Source organism: Cynoglossus semilaevis, chromosome 4 (genome assembly GCF_000523025.1).
Source record: "Cynoglossus semilaevis isolate Cse_v1.0 chromosome 4, Cse_v1.0, whole genome shotgun sequence".
In the NCBI taxonomy this organism is placed as follows: domain Eukaryota; kingdom Metazoa; phylum Chordata; class Actinopteri; order Pleuronectiformes; family Cynoglossidae; genus Cynoglossus; species Cynoglossus semilaevis.
The window spans coordinates 9,012,311-9,035,054 of NC_024310.1; the positions used below are offsets into that span (position 1 = coordinate 9,012,311).

Below are 22,744 nucleotides of genomic sequence, written 5' to 3' on the forward strand. Positions count from 1 at the left end.
GCTCTTCCTCTGGGCAATCGTTCCCTTTTTTAAGTTCCTGTAGCTCCACGAACCCATCATAATGCTTTGCCAACACTTCTGTGTTCTATTAGTGCCTGGCATTCCTCCACTAATTGCATGAAACTGGGTCTGCAACCTCTTTTACACCCAATCAGCGGGGGACATGAGGGTTCCCTCTCTTGATTATATGCCACAGGAGCCGGGAAACGGCATCAGTGTGGATTAGACAAGTAGCTCAGGTGGGTGTTGAAAGGTTGGTTTCTTCTTACCCCCGCCATGTTACTGTGTTTGCCATCACCGGCAGGAGTAAAAGGGGAGGGGAGACGGGGAAGGTGACGAAGCCAATTATTTCCACCTATCTGCTGCTCCCTGCCAGCAGACATGTAATCTTAAACGGTCTCAGTGATCTCTGGGCAGGCTTTGAGCCCTTGGAGAATATGGTTCCACAGATGAAGCTGTCACAGAAAACAGCTTGCATTCAGCAGCAGGTTTTTCAGTCGCTACTCACCTGTCGCCGATTCAGGCATTATGACGAAGATTTTTTTACCAAAACCCTCATTCCCTATAACCTTAGAATACCCTGGCTGTTTGCTGTTTTTCAAAAAAGTTTCCAAAAAAATTCCAAGGAGCATTGTTTATGAAAAATAAATTTACTGCCTGCTCTGTGTCTTTTTTATGGAAACTAAGCGTGTGCCGTGGGTGTTGTATGGAAAAAAAAAAAAAAAAGGATCGCAGCAGCAAGCTCTCCGGGAGGCAGGGTGGAATTTCAGCTCTGCAGCAAAGAATGACAAGGTAGAGGGATGGATGCTGTTACAGTAAAGAATCATGTAATGCAAACCAAAGAAGAAAAAAAAAACACAACTACAAAGTCTTGCTGTGTTATTGCTATAAATAAAGGGCACAAGGCTGGACAAACAAAACCTTTAAGGGAAATCAAAGTCAGTCTTAAGTCACATCTACATTTCTATTCTTTGTAAATAAAAGTGATAGGAAAAAGTAAAAAACTACCGAAACATATGTTGGATTTTTTTTGGTTTAAGAACTGTTTTGTAGACCATCAGAAGATTAGAAGCAAGAACGACTGAGAGATTTTCAAACATGCAGAGATTAAAAGACCTGTCCTTAGAAACTTGTGATTTTCCCACCAAACAAGTGCACATACGCCTTTACTTAATGTCTGCCTGCATCCCTGTCTTTTAACAAGATTAGGCAGAAACAATAGGAATACATTTTACTTCAAAGTAAAAGATTTGGACGAGACCCAAAAGAGAACAGACTGACCATTAAAGTAGATCAGATTAAGGTGGAGTTATGGACCAATAAGTGTTTTTTAAAAAAAAAATGTTTGCTCACATGTTACACATAATGGTCGCACGATGTTTTTTGGTTAGTACTTTTATTGATCCACGTTCAAATTATAACTAAAATACATTTCTCTCTTGCGATCTACCGTCTAATCCGATAGCATCTGTTATGACATTGTACTGACATCATGTACAAACATTAGTCACAGCACTGAGTGTGAGCCACATGTATTGACATGTTGCTTTCAGGTAACAGAAAAGGTGTGCTTTCTTATTCACTCCTTTAATTGTTCTCCAGGGTTTCTCAGCTGAACCTAAAGACCTATGTCATGTCATATATTTTATGAGAAGAAAACAAGCTTTTCTTCCTGCTAATAGACTCAACACAATGAGTCTGACTAGACCTTGCAGCTGAGTGAAAAGGGGATTAAAAATAAGGCCATTATTGTCATTTTTTTCTGGATCAGGACGTATAGATCAAGGATAGTGATACTTTTCTTGTTTTTCTGTCTTACAAAAGCCTCTGATGTCTTTAATATGTCCATTATAGCTGTCGACATACTAATCTAAGCTAAGCTAAGGCCACGGCATTTTACATTAAGGACATATTGAGCTTTTAAAAGCCATTAATCCTTTATCTTATAATGTAACTGAACCTGATGTAAATCCAGAACCAGCCAGGACACACCTAAGCAAGAAAGACGACTTTCCAAACGGCAGGTCGGTCTGTGTATCCGTATCCCGACAACAGATAGGACACACTCTGCAGTGCTCATTTAAACAAAAGAGTTGGGTGCAGAAATCTCCTCCGGGGGTAAAGTAAATTGATACACGGTAAACTGAAACACCAAGATGAATATTATCAGTATCGTTATTCTTAACGCTTCTGGCAAATACTTTCACTTTGGATATGACTTACAGTAGGACAATGCTTCAGGTCCCTGGAGGACATTTGGTTGATGACACACGTCCCCATACAGTAGCTTTTAACTAATTCCAATTGACAAGCTGGAATCGAAACTATCACAAGTAAAATATGTTGATATGAATAAAGTTTTTTTTTAATATATAACTCACATTTAAATAATTTAACATAAATGTATAGCTCATATCCACAGTATGAATTGGGAAAGATAAAACACAGTCCATTATAAGAGATCCACTCCGCCTTAATCTTGAGCCCTAATCAATTCCAATTAGGTCTGATTGCATTAAAGTGCTGTGACACGTCCGTCCCTGGAGGGATTTATGCAGAGATTTTATACACAGGCTACACGTGTTCATTTCATCTTATACACAGGCTTTATATCGTCTGATTGTAACTGGGGTCACGTCTTTACGGGAAAACCAATTAGAGTCAAGGATAATGATGACTGAAAACACAGCGATTCGTGAAAAACGGATTAAATTGATGTTTTAGCATAAACTGCTATTTTAAATGTTCAATTTTAATTTGCTGGTTGAGAACTTTTGTGTTTCGCAAAGTGGGGGGCATGTCCCCTAGAAGTTCCATAGTTATTGGAAGTGGGAACACATTTAACAGTGAAATTCCACAGATTTGTAATGTAATTTTCTTTTTTTCATTGAGAATAGATCTGTAAACATTAACCAATACAAACTTCTTTTCACAGAAGTCCGTTTTTCTTGTGGTTTACCTCTGTGTTATTACTACTCAAATGCTCCATTTGCAACCTTTGGGTTTCATTAAGTAGGAAATTAGATTGTTGAGACATGTGTGCAACACCTTTGTTTGACAAAGGAAAAAAGATCAACACATGAAGTCATTCACTACTTTAATAGATACAAGATGGCTGCAGACAAATGTGGCCAAACCAAAAAAAAAAAGTGCTCTGTATGTATTGACAAAATAAATATTGAACCTGACAAATCCCTGCAATTCATGATACAATCTGACATTTAGGTGTGTATGAAAAAAAAAAAGTATATTGCAAACATCAGATGCTGGCCAAAGACTTGTCAGAAGCAGAGCTGTAATTTGATTCTAGGTTGGTCCTTTTTAAATCCAGTAAAGTCTTCTCGCATGGAGAACATCTCTGTAAGGACCAGCACGGTTGGCTCCCTCTTTGTGTCATCATCATTTAACATCTGCAGCGGCCTGTCAAACAGAATGCCATCCCCGCGCTGGCAGTTAGACCCCACATGAGACAAGATGAAGAAGAAAGGTCCCAGGATGATAGATGATGCTTTATAACAACCGCCATTTTTGTCAGTGGGCGGGAGTGGCGAGCTTCACCATGACATATTCATTTTTCAATTTTTCTGATGGAAATATGAGTGCCATAACCAGTCATACTGGTTTGGTTACTGCGTTGTATTTACCCTTTACCTTGTTCAGTCAAATCAGAATTCACGTTTCAGATTACCGTGTTGCTGTGTTAACTGTGCCATGTTTGACACGTAGTTAGCTCCTGGGTGTTATGTTGTGAAAAATATGTGTATTTGCAATAAAATGTATTTGTTATTATTGAACTGGCAAAAGCCCACGTTGTGATTTGGCACATTTAGGTGGAGATGTAGTTGCATGGCTGGGCCAACATTGCTTCAACCAGGTTGACATTGTTAGAATGTAATCTGCACATAACACGTGATTCCTAGAAATGATTATGTTTGGTGCAATTTTCCGTTGCATGTGTTATGTAATTATCCTGTTATTCTATTGTGTTATAGTGTGTCCCACCTACTCATTGGAACAGTAGGTGTTACTACATAACTTTCATCAATGTCAGTGGAGGAAAATAATTCTTTTCCCTTTGCTTCCCTTTTAACCACATTACAGAACACTAATGTACTGTCAACACAAAACGAAGGTATGGACACATCCCTGTGCGAACCGTGACATCCTTCATTACACACACATCAGCACTCCCACCCCTCACGTCCCCCGACTTCCATGCTGACATATGCATTCCCTGGTGCTGAACGGTCAACTCCATCAGCCAGAGTGTTACTGTGTGCTTCATAGCTAGTGGCAGTTAGGCTGTGCAAATATCACCACCCCACAGTCAGCTCACAATGCAAATATAGACATCAGCCATATTTCCTTTTTTATTTCTTCTTGGCAGTTGCACCCTAATAAAATAACTTTTACAACACAGGCTGCTAACACACGCTGAAGGAATACCGTCCAGTGAACTCTTTTATTGGGTTTTGGCAACAGCAAATTTAGAGCTTCTTTCCTGTTTTGCTATGAAAAAAAAAATTAATTATTGAAAGACTTTTTTTTAATGGGTCAGTGTGCTGCCAAAAGTGTGCTTCCCAGTACCTTACACATATACAGATTACAGAAGCATTTCAGATCATATCATATACATGAATGTCACAGTACAGTTGTAATATCAATCGTATATGCAGGTAGCGTTGCTTCTCTGCTGTAAAACACTGTCATTTTTTAAAATAAAATCACTAATGTGAGGTGAGCTGTGTGTCAGCTGCCATTCACCTCCATCCATAATGCTTTCATTAATAGCTTTTGTTAGCATGTGCAGCGTATATTGCCGTACTTAATGCAGACTTTGTTTCCCATTCATTTCTGCTCTCTCAGCTGCACTCCAGGCATCACTTTTAGAGAGTACACGTACTAGATAAACACAGACTGCATTATACTGCAGTAAGCAAGGCCAAACAACAACAATGTGCTTTCTATTGTTTTATTATATTTGTCGATGATGTGCAATAAATGTTAACCTTTAATGTGACAAAGAGACAAATATTGTCAAAGAAATGTGCTTTTTCAGGTGTTAGTTTTGTTAATGTATTGATGTGTGATTATCAGACCTACACAGATCTGGAACTCTTGACTCTAATGGCAAAACTCAAAGAGCAACAACAAAAGGAGACCAAGTGCTGCTTGAGTGTGGCACACCTGGCAACAGCGCGTCAGACCTCTTGATGAGTGTGATTAACCCCGGGGACCTGTCAGCTTTGTTTTCTCCTGAAGGCATCTGCTCAATTGAGGCAGCACAGGCTGTGACAGTTAATGAACTGGTGAAGAGAGCAGACCAGCTGCGGTCGCTGAAGGTCCACCATGAAGGAGGACGTGGGACTTCCGTCAAGCAGACACTACGAAGAGCGAATCCTGACATGGATCCGCCTCTGTCCTGGATCACTTTTCCTGCGCTGCCTCATAAAGACGGCAGGACATTTGTGCCAAACACGTCAGCTGTGGGGGTAGGAGCTCGTAAATAAGACACTAACCTCTGTGTTTACAGTGGAGTTATGTGGCTTTTTTATTGCAAAGTGCTTTTTCACAGCAGGGTATTGCACTAGCGCACATCACCCCAAAAGTTTTTGCTATTTTTTTTTTTTTAAAGAAACTACAACCTATACATTTTCACCAAAGTTTTTTTTTTTTAAATTCCTGTTTTAACAACAGGGATTAAAGTCTTTTGTCTGTGATGTTTGGTCAATCAACCAATCAGATATTAGCACTCTGATAAGTCACTTTTCTCTCGTGTAAAGAGGAAGGACACAGTGATGCTGTGAATGCACTCATGCTCACAATGAGGTTAGCACATGCCCCTCCCCACCCCCAATGGTCGGTAAAAAAACATATCCCTTCTGCAGAACTTCCGGCAAATTAAGGACTTTCTGACTCAATCACTAACATTATGGTGCTCTGACATATTGCGTCAGAAACAGTCAGCTATGTGTGCACGTGTGTTTCTAAAAATACCCTCTACACATGCAGGCATGCTATAGAGGATTGAAAAGTACAACGCTACCTCGCTGTTGTGTGACTGCGTGCAAAGCGACTTCACACGAGATGGAAGCCTGCTCTCTATCCATTGTGATGCATGAGTTGCAGTTGCATGGCGCCTGGGCTCATTTACTCTGCAGAACATATTCATTTCCTGCAGTTCTCTTAACATATAACAGAAGAGGGCGGAGCAAAGGGTTTTATAGTGATAAATCACTGTGAGTCCTCCTAGGAGAAAGGTTACACTTTTCTAATTGGGCCCTTTTTATTCAGCCAGGTGGAATTTTCCCCCGAAGAGCTTTTGATTTATTTCACCTTACCTGGCTCCTGGGTTTTGAAGAATTGTTGATTCATCTGTGGCTGACAGCTTCTGACAGCACCCTATAAATATTAATCATAACTCTACACTTCAAGTCATAGCTAATAGTGATAGTGAATAGCGGGAAAAGACATACTATGATAAAGAACGATATAAATAAAATAAAATTAATTTCCTTAATAGAAAGCTAAAGGTAAACAGCTACAGTACCGGAGAAGAAGGACAAGATGGACGTCCAAGTTAAATAATCTGATTATTCATATAAAAAATACCATCTTGTTTTTTAGTCTGATTATATGTTGGGAAGCAATAAACTTTGTGTTATTTGATGTTATTGATTTTGATTCATTATACTATATGATGTTAGTTCAATAAAAAAACAAAACTTGTTCAAAACTGGGGAGGACCAAAAAGTATGAAATCAGCCAAAAAAAATTCATAATTCAACAAAAATGCTCAGCAATTTTGTAAAATTATTTTTGTATACCTCCACTCTGCATTTATTCTCTCTTCCTATTAACCTCCAAATGTATTCTCTTAATGGTGTTACCGTATGTTCAATATCAATATAGTCACGTGTCCTTTTCCCTTCATGGTGAGAGTGAGAGTTCAGCGAATGCAACATTATAATCTTAAAAAGGTTTTGTTTTATGCTGGAAACTGTGTTTAACTAAGGAACACAGCTAAAGTTTAAATTTGGTTTCCGATAATGACCCTGTAATTTGAACAAGGCAAACACGACCGCTGTGTGTTCAGGCAACAAAACCTGTGGGAGCAATTTTTACTACTCTGGGAAAAGAGTGAAAAATAATCAACAATTATGTGGATTTAAATAAAACCGACATAATCGTGAACCAATAATGTCTGTAATCCTTTCAGTATTCGTAAACATTACTTTGGAAAAATCCAAAAAAACATGCAATCAGTACAATCTCCATAGATGAGCTCAACAAATGACTCTATATTCACTACAAACCTCACATTTATACTGAAGTGATCCTGCCACCCAAACTAAAATTGTATTTAATTCGACAGAACAAAAACCTGCCCTGAATTATAGTTTCCATCTTTCCTGGTTTGTGAAAGGTAAACCCAAAATAGTAAAATGATAAAGCTTATACTTCTGTCAGGTTTTTGTGTCACAAGGAAAAGTGGAAGAATAAAAGAATTCAGTTCGTAGAATATGGAACCTTTGTTGGCTCCAGTGTGAGAGCCAGTCTTTGTGTAAATATTAAATAAACCAGTCATTTTTGCTCCAGGAATTACCTCATTAATGCATGAGTGTCATCCCTGTACTCAATAGAAAAATGCTCAACAATAGGCCCCAACTCTCATAATAATAACAGTCAAATTTGCATGAGCCCCATTGGAGAGCAGGCCTGTCAATCCACCAGGAGAATAAAAATATGCCAAGATGATGACAAATCACGACCACGGCTGCCAATCAGAATGTGTTGGGGTCTCGTACTTCGCAAGTTTCCCGTTCAGTTTCCGCTTGATGCATTTTCTCCTAGTTTATTGCGTAAAAAGCAGTTGAGTGTGTCAAGAATCCCCTGATACTCATTCACTGATGATCAATTTCCCATCCTCCACTGCCTTCACATAGCGGCATCAATCCAACACTAGTAAATACAGTGAGTGGCTTAATGCATTTTCCTCTCCAGGGACTCTGCGCACCAAAATGCCATGAAAAGGGTAAATATATAAATATTCCGTTGAGTGGTTGTGGGTTGCCTTTCATTGACTAGTAAACAACTCTCTCTCTGTCCATAGGAAGTCGATGACATTTTGTTTATTGCAAGCGTGTGAAAATAAACAGCCATAGATGTGATGTAGTATACAGGCTGCACTGAAACACGACATCAAACTTAGTTCAAATAAGGCAAGAGGAACCAGACGCCCTCCTTACCAAATCAAAGGCCCCACTTTGGAGTCAGCATGCACACTTGAAGAGGAGTAATTAAGAGCCCTCTTTTATTGTGGCCTCCTTCAAACTGCAATCATGAGTTTGGCCAAACAAGGACTTTGAAAATCACTTTAGCTAACTAGGTTCCTCCTCAGCTCTCCGCCGTGACATAATCCTTTAGAAGAGTTTGCTTCCCATCAGTGAGCAGGGTTCACGTGGTATAAATCTGCTGCCCTTTTGACAACATGAGGAAGGACACAGAAAATGATATTCAACCCAGTTTAGGCAGAAGCACAGAAGTGTTGGCAGGACCAAACTTCAGCTTTTTCATTAGGTCTAACATCACATAGTTTGATTAATCTCTCTGAGCACATAACCTAGTGCACTGCAGCGAGCTGCAGCTCCTGTCTCACCTTTGCACAGCAGCAGCTGGATAAGCCGCGATAGGACGAAGGACACGGTAGACAAATACTACACATTCAGCCCTCGACGCTATGACCTTGACTGGCAAATGACTGGAAAAAAAATGTTTCTCTCTGTCACTGTATCTTCCCACACAATTGAAAAAATAACCCGGTCCAATTACAGGCTCCGGGTCCACTGTCTTGTCTGGCTCCACAGTCAGCAGCTGAAGAATCAAATATTGAATTTAAGTTTAAATTGACAGCTCCACCTTTGCTGTCAAATCCTCCTGTGTTACTCTGCCAATGGTGGGTGATACTGGAGCAAAATAAGCTGTCTGCACATGCTAGGATGACAATGATGGCATCAGGGCATGCTGACACTTTATATATAGCAGGCCTGGTTCTTGTTAAGAAGAGGGGGTAGAAATAAAAGAGAACATTGAGGTACATTTACATAGAGACGTTTGGTTATCTTCAACAACCTCAACAGGTCACTAAAACCCAATGGTAGCATTTGCGAACAATTTAACGTAGGTCACATTTTTTCAAAGAACATTTTAATTTTGAACCACTCCAATTACCTTTTTTTTCTCTTTATTTTAAGCATTTAAGTAATTCAATAAAAAAGATACAAGGTGCATATTTTCAAAAAGGTTGTAACAACAGGTTTCTTAAAATGTAACCAACACATCCCACTCCTCTTAGTCATCCCTCTTGACCATGTCTTCTGGAACCTTGAATTTTGGCTGCACTTTCAGTTTTTCCATGACTTGCACACAAGCATCTGGCTTTCCTCTCTGCTGCTACAGTGTAAACCTCTGCATCTAGTTGTCGGTTGTGGGCTGTCCTTTCCACTGCAGTGTATTATCTGATTACATTCATCATTTCACTGAACAGAAAACCTTTTCGAAATACAGAAAGCAGAATTTCAACCAATATCAAATTAATTGTTTGCAAAAACACAACATAAGGTAGAGAACTTCAGGTAGAGAAAAAGCTACAGCCAAAGTTTTTACAGTACAATATTTGATCTAAAATTCAATGTACTATGTCACGAATACTTAATCTGATAGTACAAACTCCTACTAGAGTCATTTACATAAAACAATGTCGTCACATCAAAAACCATTAATTATTTATGTGTGAAATATAAACATTCTCAGATTCCGGTAAAAGTTATGTCATTACAAACTGCACTTTTGAAGTATTCTTTGACGACTGCATGCAAGGTTTCTAATGTGTCCAGTAAGTGTACTATTATGTTGCAGTGTCACGTGATACAGTTGCGGTGCCCCCATGACTGTCCTAAACCCTACCCCCATTCATGACCTCTATTTCCCAGTCCACAGCAAATCCGAAAAGCCTCCCAGCATCTCCATGGCGACAGGCCTCACTCTAGCAGATGGCCTCAGTGTGCTGCGTAGCAATTAAAGAGGGAGCGATGGGCAGAGAAAAGAAAGTGGGTCATGATCAGGAGGGTGAGGGGCTGGCAACGTGGAGCGTACTCTCCCTTGGGCGGGCGCACAATTGTATGCATTTGCGCACTTGCGACGGGGCACAGACAAACGCAAGTTCATGCCTCAGTGCACTTCCAGAGTCTTCCCTGCAAAACAAACATCCACCCTACGCCAGTCACAAGGCATCAGCAGTGGGGAAGTGAAAAGGGGAGTTGGGCAGGCTGAGGAAGTGTGGCAAACAACAACACAGCCCCCAAACTTCTCACACCACTGAGAATGTCCGATGGTGAGAGGTCAAAAAAACTACCACCAGACTTACATGAGCGAATGCTGTCGTCCCTTCACCAGGAATCGTATTCTAAACACCAGTCAGTAAGAACCACAGAATACAAAGTAAGCGCCACATTATTTAATTATTTGTAGAAACCAGAATCCGTAAATACATAAAGGTGAGAATACATCCTCCATCTTAAGGTTCTCCAGAATAGAACAGATATTCTACTCACTGGTTGAAAGACCTGATAGCCTCTTAATCTTTCAGGACTCAAAATACAAATGGCTCCATCCAAAATAATAGGCACGCAAAATAAGTCGTTGGCACATTTAAATGCAATGTGAGCTTAAAACATAACATATTACCCATGTGTTTTAATGTTCTTAAAATGTGCAAGAGGGAGCACGTGTTTGCCTTGGACTGGAGAGGTTATTGTGGGGAGTCCTATTGAGCTGGAAAAAGTGAATGAACTTCATTTGCAGTTTTTTTTCATCCAGTATGGAGCCCTGAAGTGCCTGTACAGAACTTCAGCCAAGAACACCATTCAGGGCAAGCAAGTATCAACCTTGGACCATGGCCTTATTCACAAACAGCTCTACTTACCCCCATCCCCCACTAAGTCGTACTTGTAAATCTCAATTTCTCCCCCCTTGTTTCTCGTAACAAATGTACTTTTGTTTTACCTCCAGTAACAGTCTGCAACGTAATTTAAAGACCTGGCTTCCAGAAGGGCATGAGTCTGCAGGTCATGGGAGGAAAGATATTTTAAGGCTTTTGCTGCAGTATTCAAAAGGCTTCAATATCAACTTTCTTATTGCAACATTTGTTCTCCTTTAGCTTCTATTTTCAGCTCCATAATGCTGACAAAGAGGGTACACCACAATTGGAACATTCTCCGAGTTCATGAATCAATCTCAAATAAATATTTACGATGCCCGCGCACTACATGAACAGAGCACATTGTCGAAAAGGGAGAGGAAACTTGACTCAGATGCATCAATAAAGACAGGAAACTGAACTCTTCCCTCCCACTCTTCATCTGTGAGATTATGTGCTTTGTGGGTGCTGGGTCAGCCAGTGGGTGTTCGCTGCCTATTATATCTGCATAACTTAGAGTCGTAAATGTTGATGTTCATGTTTTTAACATATGGGTAGGGGAGAGGACACAGACCCCTGACCCTGTGAGCTTCTGTTTTGATGTGGCCTGACGTGACATTTGGCATCCTTATGGTTCAACTGACAACTGCAGGCTGCAAAATGGCCCCTAGTGGATCTTCTACTGCCACCACAGATTTCTTTAGATTTCTGACTGGTTAATTTTTCTTGTAGACCTTAAGACAAGTTAGATGTCTGCTGGCAGAGTGGAAGTTCCCATGTGGAATCTGCTAGGAAATACATTCTGCTGAAAAAAGGTAGAACAAGTCAAGCGGAGAGGGTGAAGCAGGAGAGATGTAGCTGTGGACTAGAACAGGTATTTCAAATGCAATTACTCTTTTTGACGTTAGAAACCATTAGGGCTGTCAAATGATTAAAATCTTCAGTCATATTATTATATCAAGGCATACATTGAATTGGTCACGATTAATCATGATTAATCGTGACTAATCAACATTTCTAACATTTTTCTGCATATGTCTGATCACAGATCTAGTGAGTTTTCAAATTGCCCACCATGTTTTTTTACGACAGCAGGCTTTACAGCATCAAGTCACATCTATCATATCAATTTACAATTGCGTTCCTGTTTAGGTGATGAAACACAATCCCTCCATCACCATTACACTAAGTGGTAGCAACAGTTGGAAATAATATGGTCTATTAAATAAATGGTCTGAGTAAAAAGCTGAGATAAGACCTTTAAGGGAAAGAAACATAAATATGTGTGTGTGTGTGTGTGTGTGTGAACAATTGAAACAAGAGATTAAACAAAATCAATGGGGAATATGTTGCGATGGAAAACTTGGCTCATTAGCTAATTTCAGAACAATCAAGTTAAGTTATGGCCAAGTCATACTGACAGGTCACCAAATGTGATTTTCTCAAACTTTGTTCTTTTTTTTTTGTCTGTCTGTAATTTCCCTCTAACTCTCACTTCCCTAACATCGTAGCTTGTCTCTGCTGCTGCTGCAGGAAACATTCTCTAGAAGCACAATTAATGTGGCTAATACATATTGTTGAACAATGTCTGACTATGCACACTTAAAGTGTAGCAACATGCTTCCTTTCAAAAGCAATAAATAGGCAAAACAGATGCAAATGAATTCATTCTGTAGAACACAATAGAAAAAAGTGCAGATGTTATTCTGGCTGCAACTAACAATTACTTTCATTCACAATTAATCTCTGCATTATGTTGTTTTTAATGTGGTGGTTAAAGTAATTTATTCAGTTGTTTGCAGCTATGAATGCCCAAATCAGAGAAGCATTTCTATGTGGTAATTGGTTACCAATTGATGTGGGTTTGTTTTAATTGTTAGCATGTTGCATGCAGGCTATTCATTTGTGAAACAGCTAAATAACCTCAGTAATGGCATTGTGTAACGGCATAAAACGTTTTTTTTTTTTTTGTGCTTATAATGCAAAATAATGCCTCTTTTCCTGTTTTGTAATTTTTACTAGCATAAGCCATGATTTGTATGTGATAAATGTATGCACTGTATAATGTGTTCTCGTCACCATCATAGCCTACAGCTATGTTTGCATTTATATGTGCCAATAATTAAAATAGGTGCAGTACTACCACACATCCAGGCACATTAAACCATGGGATTAAAGGGTAAAAAAGTAGCCCAAAGCCCTGGGGGTAGGGATGGTGGTTTGATTATTCACTCAACCACCCACGTTCACCGAAACACAGAATCTACTCATCACAACATGCCTTGTTATGCATATAAAAAATAGAGGATGTACAGGGAAAGCAGCAGAGGCCATTTGGCACACCTGCCTGTGAAAACAAAGCAACTTTGGATTGAAACTCAGCCAGGCTTGAAACTGAGAATCAATAGTAGACTACATTAGTTACTTTGGCATAGACCCTACTAACAAAGTGGAAGGATCGATGCCACACTGCAAAATATATTTGTGTTCATCTTTATCTTTCAAGGCAGAGTTAAACCGTGTTTACTCAGAAATTCTCCTCTCAGCTGTTTTTTTCTTTTTTTCTAATCACTTGCGAGACCTGACCTCAATCTCGGTGAAATAACGAGCACTGCGGGAAAAACGCTGTTGTGTCAGCGGCAGCGCAGGTGGATGATAAAAGTGATGGCTAAAATATTATAGGAAACCTTCACTTATGAGCGGCAGAATGCTTCCGAATGGAGTAATTATCTTCAAAGCTGAGGAAAGGTGTGAGAAAAAATGAAACACTCACACAAAGAAATTTGACAGACGCACAGCCGACCTATATCAGTCATATTTTGCTTGTCTGCGCAGGATAAGGGCACTAAGGAGCTTTGTAGCGAGCTCCAGCAGACTGAGAGCTTAGCTACATGTCAGGGAGAAGAAATAAACCTGTGTTCGTGTTTTCTGAGCACCCCCTCAACTCCCCAACACACACACACAACCAATGCTTTCCATACCTCCAGCTCTGCCACTGCTGCCTGACACCCTCCCCCCACACACCCCCCAAAACCACGCTGTTGCTTTGAAGCACTGTCAGCTCCCAGGGAGATATCAGTGCGGAATACTAAATGAGTGAACACTATCACTCATTAAAAAGGGAAACATTTCATGAAACAAACCCCCTTTTGTATCAAGCGCTAACTGAACTGACTCTCAGCACACGCCATCCTCAAAGCCAGAGCAAAGAGACAGGAGGAGGGTGGTAACAATGGAGCAGGTCGTGCACGCACTTGCAGACAGTCAAAAGGAAATATGTAAAAGTTCTAGCAGGAGCTCAGCTATGAGCCTTGTGAAAGCCCGGGTGTTGTGTCACAAGGATAAGGATTCTGATATTACTTTGATTCTGAGCCTGTCTGCAATGAGAGGTTGAAAGCTGCTGCAAAATTTTATGAACTGTTTGATATTTTCATTGAAAAAGGGGGTTCTGTGTATGTGTATTCCGTTTCATCTGCACCCCTGCAGGGTGTTTATCAGTGGATGGCATGTGCAGTGGGCGAGCTGTTAGGCTAATCGGATTGACAGATATGATTTTTGAAGGCAGATGTTTTCGATCGGATGTTTTGGAGACACATATCGAATATATCGTACACGGACTATTTAAGGTCAAAAGTTTTCAGAATTTTCTCTCTATAGGATATTTTGTCCAAAAACCTAAATTGAAATCACAATACATTCCTAAGGAACTCAATACCATATTACCAACTGAAAAGTATATTACTATTGTTGAACTATGGAATTATTCTTTATTACCAGTGAAATTCTCTATTAGTGATAAAGGAGAATGGTACCGTAGCCAGGGGAAACCTCTATTATGAATTTAATTTAAAGCCTACACTTCTGAAAGGAACCAATATGCCAAGTAATATTTAGGTCAGACTCCTGACAATAAAAGACAGAGCTGTGGGCCAGCACTTATCACAATGAGTCAAACAGCAGAAAATGTGGTTACAGCAATCACTTCTTCACCAACATGCTGGGAATATTACTGAGAGAAAGGGTTAGCAAAGCTTTGCATACATCACTGAAATTACAGTCATGACTGATGAACGTCAGTCTAGAATGAAACTTGAGTCTTGAAACCAGCGGTTGCCTGTGTTTATGTTTTACAGCCTTGGTAGTGAGCCCTGTTTTCTTTCAAATCATGCAACCACAGTGGGATGACCAGGACTTTCAAACTCTTAGTCCAAAACAGCCTGTGACTAACCGTCTCTGGCAAAACAGAGAAGTATTCAATACCTACACTTTGAACTGGAAAAATATAAACCACAGACTGAAATGTCACCCAAAAAAAGATTGCACCTTCTTCACAGAAGAGCCTGGGAAATCCATAGAGACTGATGCTGCTGGTGTGCTGAGATAAATGTTTACTTGAACCAAAACGACTGATTATATGTAGTTACCAAATAACTTCAAACCAAAGCCTCACATATGATTAGCTAGCCAAGAATGTGTGGTATAAAAACAGTGCCGACTGTCAGAATACCAATTCAAAAATATAAGATTATTTACTTTTTTCTCTTGTGAAGATATACGTCAACTCAAGAACTGTAATAAGCCACTGAATATTTTTGGAGAGCCATCTCAGAAATACCGAAGGGAAAGTAGGAGAAGAGTAGTCACTAATGCAATTCTCATTTTTGAAGAGAAGAGCAAGAATCTTTGCCATTTAATACTTCGACACGAATTGCCTTTATAGCACCAGTGATTCTGCAGATTAATGTCAAATCTGAAAAACGTTCAGAGTGTGATTTGATCCCCTTTATTGATTTCCTTTTCCAATGCTGATTTTGTGATTTAGGTGGAAACTAAAAAGAATTTCAAGGATATAGAGCATAACATTGTAGCTGCGTCGTGATAAGCCGCTGCGAAAGTGATAAATGTGTTATCCATCCTGATTGAGCATGGTGGCTGTCTGCAGTGTAGGAGGCAAGAGAGGGAGGTGAAGGAAGGAACCCCAAACACAGACTGTACGCAAACACAACTACTGAATGTAAAAGAGTGTATGTGTGTCTTCAGTGACTGTCCTGATGGCACATGATGTCTGGTAAATGCAGGCTGTCAATGTCTCAAACAAACAGTACTTGCAATATTTGACTAAGGGTCCCGCTTTCCCTGGAACGGTCTAGTTTACTGGCAGGAGAATCAAATCCAAACACTTTTGTGAGATTTGGGTTTGTCACTTGAGACCGTGAAACTGACTTTAATCCTAATATTGGCTACACATTCTGCACAAAAAAGAGATGTTTACCACTTTTCAAGTTTCTGCACTCAGAGAATACATCGTTTTCCCATAATACTTTTTATTTAGGCTGACAACTGATCCACAAATGTATTCTTGTTGCAAAATTCAGTGGGTATCTAGATAGTCTGAAAGTGACAGGAAAGAAAAAAAGTTAAACATCGTCATAATGTCCCTGTACTGATTCAAAAGTGAAAATTACTACATTTCACAGTACTACAGTACCTCGTGACTCTTTTTGCTCCATATCAAAAAATAACCTCCATCCGCACTAAGACCCATAAAAATGCATTTCACTTTATCATTTATGTATATTGAGAAGCTGTGAACTACCCAGTCAGCATTTGTATGTGGGTACTATCAGGCCTGAAAGGTAGGACCCGCATGGAATTATCCTCAGGTTCCACAAGGGACCTTGTTTCCATTACATATACATGTGGCAAAGAGAAAGTGGTAACCATCTGTGGCCCACACAATTTGCCCTCATTCAAAGCAGCCAAGCAGATGTTTCCCTAAGTCCATACACGTCTAACCAGAAACAACAGTGGACAATGGGTCCAATAAGAACTTCTTTTATAAAATATGCAAGGTAAAGGATGATTTTTCTTTTCACAACTGTTGTAGCTGATAAAAACATTTTTTTCCATCGGCCTTTTCTCTTGGCGTTGTTCATTTAAAATATTGCCAGAGGCAGTTTAAAATTGTGGCGTCTCTGAAGCACAAGGTTTCTGTTCATGTAATATGAATATTCATTTTTGCCATTTTAAAACAGGGCCATGTATTAAATAAATACAGCCCTGGCTCACACATGGGTTGAATAACCAAATCTAAGGACTCTTTCAGGATACATTTGAGTGCATACGCATTGTAACTTAGAGCCATCCACTTGTGAGCCATTTATGTAAGATTTATGGTAATACCATGTCTGAATATTGTCGACATGCAACCGGGCCTCTTGGATGAAGAACCATTCATATGGCTTAACGATCAGATATTTTAACAATTTCACAGAGAACTGAAATAAATTTCCCTCCTAAAATTAACGAAGGCCCACTCCATCACTACAACTTCAGAAACTATACTTTAGAGGGAGACTTTACGACATTAGAAGAAGAATTTGCCAAAGAGCTGACAGAAAAAGCAGAATGAGCTTAACTGCTCAAAGAGGGTCCAAGTGTATTCATTAGTTTCTGTGGCAAAAGTGAAGCTTAAACTCCTGTCAGCTCGCCTCAAGCTCTCCAGCATCTCGAGTGCACTCTTCTATCTGTGACCTCAGAAGGGACCAACAGCAGACTTCCCAAGGGAATGAGGATCAGAGACATTTGCATTCACACTAATGCACAACAAACCAGGAGTGTTGCTCTTTATTTATCAGAATGGCAACTGAAATGTATGTAAAATAGAATGCCGTTCACTGACTACTACATGTTTCTATGAAGATTAGGAATGTTAAAAAAAATGAATTAAATTACTAATTTTAATATGTAGGAGGGAGACAAGGAATATTACTGCTCAAAAGTAAACATGAATTTCAACACTATTCATAAACATGCCCTCGTTTGTCTTTAGTCAGACGCCCCTTATTTTACAGTCAATCAATCAGCTGGCAGATTTCTTCTAAACCTCTTCTTTCTATGTGACCATTTGTCACAACAAAGTGTTGTGTGACGCAGACCAAGACTATAATGCTAGGGAGTTGAAATACTGTATAACTACTGTGAGAAGTAGAAAATTGGTGATGAAGACTCTCTGGTAAAAATGCACATTGTAGAAAAAAGAGCACAAAATGATTGTGATATTGCCCAGGGATGAAGCATTCAAGAAAAACCCACATAACTCAAATGACTGACAGGACCAAACAACATGAGGCTGCAGCGTGATTACTGCAGCTCACCTGGTGCCAAGATATCATTTTAACAGGCAATCATTTTCATCTAAATAATTTCCAAGCTGGAATGAGAAAACACTAAAAGTCCATGTTTTTCTACTGTTCAGCAGTTTATTTCCCAAATGATTTATCAAAAAGTAATGAAAGATTAGTTCTGGCACCTCCGCTTAGCCAGTGCCTGACTACGGAATCTTCAGGGCCTCGTACAGAAACAGGACCCAAGAATTGAGACCAGCCAAAAAACAATCACCCAGTTGCTAAATCAATACACCCAAATAGATTCTGGTCTGGAAATCCAAAAAGATAATTTGGGCAAGGGGAGCAGAGCTCCTGTGATTATCCACACTTCCATTAATATCTACGTTCCTTTTTTTTTGATCATCTATTTGGCAGGAAGTTTGGAATATTTGGCAGTCTGGTGTCCTTTACAATGACAGGCACAAATGGTTTTCCCTGATGGATAACTGCTACGCAGTTTGCTGCTACTTGCATTTGTTAGGGCCTTCCCCACTTGTTTGTGCTTGGATAATGAGGGTTGAGTCTGGAACATGTTGTATATCAATTAGACCATCAAAGACCGTGGGCATTTATGGCTACACCCTTTAACCCTGGGGTTAAATTCCAAATTCTTGTTTTTGCATGTCAAAGACTTGGGCACAAATAAATGCAGAAATAAAAGTTTTAAAAGCCCTTCCCTTCGATAAAGACGTCTGAGAGAAGGATTTATAGTGACTTTTATGTTTTAAATAAACAAGAAAACAAACCTAATTGAATTTCTGCATGGAGTTTAATTCATTTTTTTCTTGGACTCCTAGTCTGGCTAAATTGAGACATTTTCAAATATTCAAAGTGTGTGTTTTTTTCTTTCTTTTCTTTTTAAGACATGTTCCACTCCCTTGAATGACCAGCTTCAAAAGATTTTCACCATGAATCCCACGGGAACGGAGTTAATCCTGATCATCTTCACGAGCAAAGGGATCATCTCAATGTAAATCAGACAGGGTCTTTTGATCAAAGTATTCTAATCAGTTCTGAACACATGACGCCATAAGGAATGAGAACAGGGTCAGTGTGTTGGCTGTCCAAGAGCTGGAGAAAAACAGATCATGTAAAACTATTTATTTAATGAATATACAACAAAAGGCAACATCACTGAACAGCCAACAAAAACGAGATGATTGGTTCAGTTGGAAACATGATCTAACATGTCTTGACCACACTTGAACATCTTCCAGTTCCCGATTTCAATGAGCAGTCCAAGATGTAAACAATCCAGCAAAGTTGCAGCTGAGCTTTTCAAAACCTCTCCTGCATAATGGATCGCAAATACAAAAGCAAACACACCAGTACACGCAAGCCTCGGTCGAATCTAACTTGTTTCGTTTCACAGCAAAGCCCTTTCGGATTAAGAGGGCTGTATTTCACAGTGATTATTTTGCGAAACCATCATCTCATCATAGGACACACCTGACAGATTTGTTCAGCTATTATTTGAGGATTGTTAGGATTCTGCATTGACTTTCTTTCATTTGCACAGCCTTCCCAGAACCCTGCCCCTGACCACAGCCTGTAACGCTGAGCCTTACTGTGTTCACATTAATATCCTGCTATGTTTATCCACAGCTGTAAAAAGATGGTTGTGACTCATTAAGTCTGTGCTCCTGCCACAGGAGCAATTGAATTTGTACAATGAAAAATTGTACAAAAATGAGGAATAAACTGACTAAATCGGACATAAAAATTCTACACAATTACCAAACTCTTAAATCAAGCAACAACCACCGCCATTATAGAGTACCTCACTCTTGGCTCTCTACACCAATGAGATATTGGAAACTTGGGAGATGTCAGACTTACTGCGCTGCACATGTCGCCATCTGCCTGCAGCTCGGGTAACTTCATGGTCTTTGCATCCACATACGTATTCTGCCAACGTCTAAACACTGAGCACACTTCCACACCGTCTCTCTCATCTGCACGTTATTTCAACGCTTAATCGATCACACTGACTTCTCCCTGACTACATGGGAGCTGTGGCAGAAATCCCACGCACACAAACACAGTGTCAGAGGATGGAGAGTAGAAAAAGAAACAGAGATGAAGAGGAGCAGATGAGGATTAGGATGGTGATAATGATGAGGATGAACTTAGGTACATTTTTCTGCAAATAGTCCGTTTCCCGTGGCTTACCTTGGATGTGTAGCGCCAACATGAGTATCCACAGCCCCAAACACATCGCCATGGCTCCTAACTGTCCGGATCTTGTCTTGGAAACCCGAAAAGTGTTTGAATGTGGGCTCTGACTTGAGACCACAAACAACGAGCATGCAACTTCTGCTAATCCCACCTCGGCCCCCCTAAAACTAGTCCACTTCCCTCAATGGGCAGTAACAGCAGCAAGAACAGACTTAGGCAGAAGTCGTGCGTCTCACCGTGCCTCACTTTACGTCTGCTGCAAGAGTTTGTTTAAAGTAGACGCAAGAGTAGAGACAGAGATGATCGGATCCGGTCTGGTGCAGATGAGGCTGTTAAAGCTGCGAAATACGAGCTGTGGGGTTTATCACACGCAGCTCTTCTGGTTTAACCATGCAGCCTTTGTTGCTCCATTCACCGCAGCGGCTGCACAACTGGCTCTCTCTCTCTCGCTCTCTCTCTCGCTCGCTCTCTCTCTCTCTCTCTCACCCTATCTCTCCCCTCTCTTCCACCGCTGAGCCTCACAGCTAAAAGTGGGCGGGAGGTCCTCGATCGATGCTGCACTGGGAAGTTTCCAACACTTGGGAAGTTCCTCCAGGGAAATGTCCAGCTTTTCCTCCCGTCAGCAAAAGTGACACTTCACCTCACAGATAATCTGCCGGCGCAGTTCCTCAATAAGTTCCAGGCTCTTCTGCCTGTCTGCAGCTGGACACACCAGGAGTCCAGGTCGATGAAGTTGGAAATGGCAGGGTGGTCTTGGTGCAGCCCGTCTCCCCCTTTTTCCTTCCTGTTTTTTATGGGATGTGAAACTCTTTTGTCTATCTCTGCGCGCACTGCTCCACTGTTCTGCCACTAGAATAAGCTGCTGCTGCTGCTGCTGCTGCCGCTGACGATCACTCAGGCTTTGGGAGAGATCGGGATCTGGTGACGTTGTGCGAAGGGAGGAGGAGCATGGATTGTCCTGCAAAAAAAAAAAAAAAAACCTCACAGCTTGCTTGGAAAGCAGGGGCAGGAGAAGTTGGCTTCAACCCTCATAGAGAAGTGACCCCCAAACTTTTCCTAAAACATCAACCCCCTTCCCCGCCCCATCCGTTTGCAGCCAAAGTAAGGAACAGAGCGAGAAACCTTTAGGATACAGATGTGTTTCTAACAGAACCTGGGTGGAGAGTCGGGAGAAGGACAAACACAGCATGTGTAGCCATTCATGCAATAATGATTCATAACCAAAAGCTCCTCTGTGGTGAGCCAAGCAAATGCAATGTTGAGAAAACCACACGGTCAGACACTGTATCCTGTGACGTAAGGTGGTTGGGGAAATTAAAGACAGAACGTTTATTTTCATTTTGATACACTGCCCCTCCACCCCCAAGTGCTGTGACTCCGTATCAAATTTAATTAATCAAATACTTTAATATCAAAACTCATGAATTTATGAAGTAGTAAAATGTCTTGTGGGTTAAAAAGAATATTTTTTTTCTCTAAGCACACGTTCTCTTAGCACAGCAGATCTTCTGTTTCCATCTCAGCCCAACTGTCCTCTTCCACTGTTGCCCTGTCAGATCAAACACATAGATCTTCTATTAGCCGTATGGCTTCTTCTTGACATTGGGTTTAAAAGTGTCAAAGGTCATGTTTTGGGTTTTTACTTCTATTTCCACAGATCTATTATATGAAGTTAGAAGGTTGTGTATTTGTCATAGAACTTTCATGAAACACTGTGGAAACATATGTTTTAGCTTTGTGGTATGCTTAATCATTTTTGGGTTAATAGTTATGGGAGGTTGAAAGTGTAGGTGAAGCTGCTTTAAGGAATTTGTTCCTACATGCACTCCCATGCTGACCTTTCTTTTAAATGAAGTTAAACTGATCAAGATGTGCCGTCTGTCTTGGGTCCATGTGGAGGTCAATACTGCATGTCGATGTGCACAACACAGGATTGACAAGGGCCTTTCCCATTCCTGAGCCTTCATGGCCTGGTGAAAAACCCCCCTTGTATTAGGAGCTAATGCTGAAGGGAAGCTAATTTCAACAACAAACTGTATGAATGTTGTGAGTTTCTTGTAGCGTGGGTGGTCCCCGCAGATCCCAAAGGCAGCAGTAAACTCTGAACTGGGACTCAATAGTTGTCACTGGCATGACATCTCTCCAATATTCATTTGGTCGCAGCAGAAGGCCATTCATTGTTCTTAGCTCTTTGTTTTCTTTATTAATTCCATTTGTCGTCAGAGTGCAATTAAGTATTTAACCTTTTGTCTGTTTAAGTTATATATATATAAAACATTTTAACAGAAACTGACCTGATAAATTGTAACTGTATACAACCAATAACCATGGTCATGTTTCAGTTGTTTCAGTGAGCCAGATAATAACACAAAACAGTGAAGGAATTAGATTTAGATACTAGTGTCAGTACTACATTTAC

General features: G+C 40.3%; 1 protein-coding gene across 1 annotated transcript in view; it reads right to left on the bottom strand.

Moving 5' to 3' along the window:
- Positions 1-21,962, bottom strand: part of nectin1b (nectin cell adhesion molecule 1b) — a 70,360-nt gene extending 48,398 nt beyond the window's left edge. Inside the window, exon 1 of the mRNA XM_008308976.3 lies at positions 20,320-21,962. Coding sequence (XP_008307198.1) covers positions 20,320-20,371 — 52 coding nt within the window. The 5' untranslated portion in view covers positions 20,372-21,962. The remainder of the gene's footprint in view (positions 1-20,319) is intronic.
- Positions 21,963-22,744: the final 782 nt, after the last annotated feature.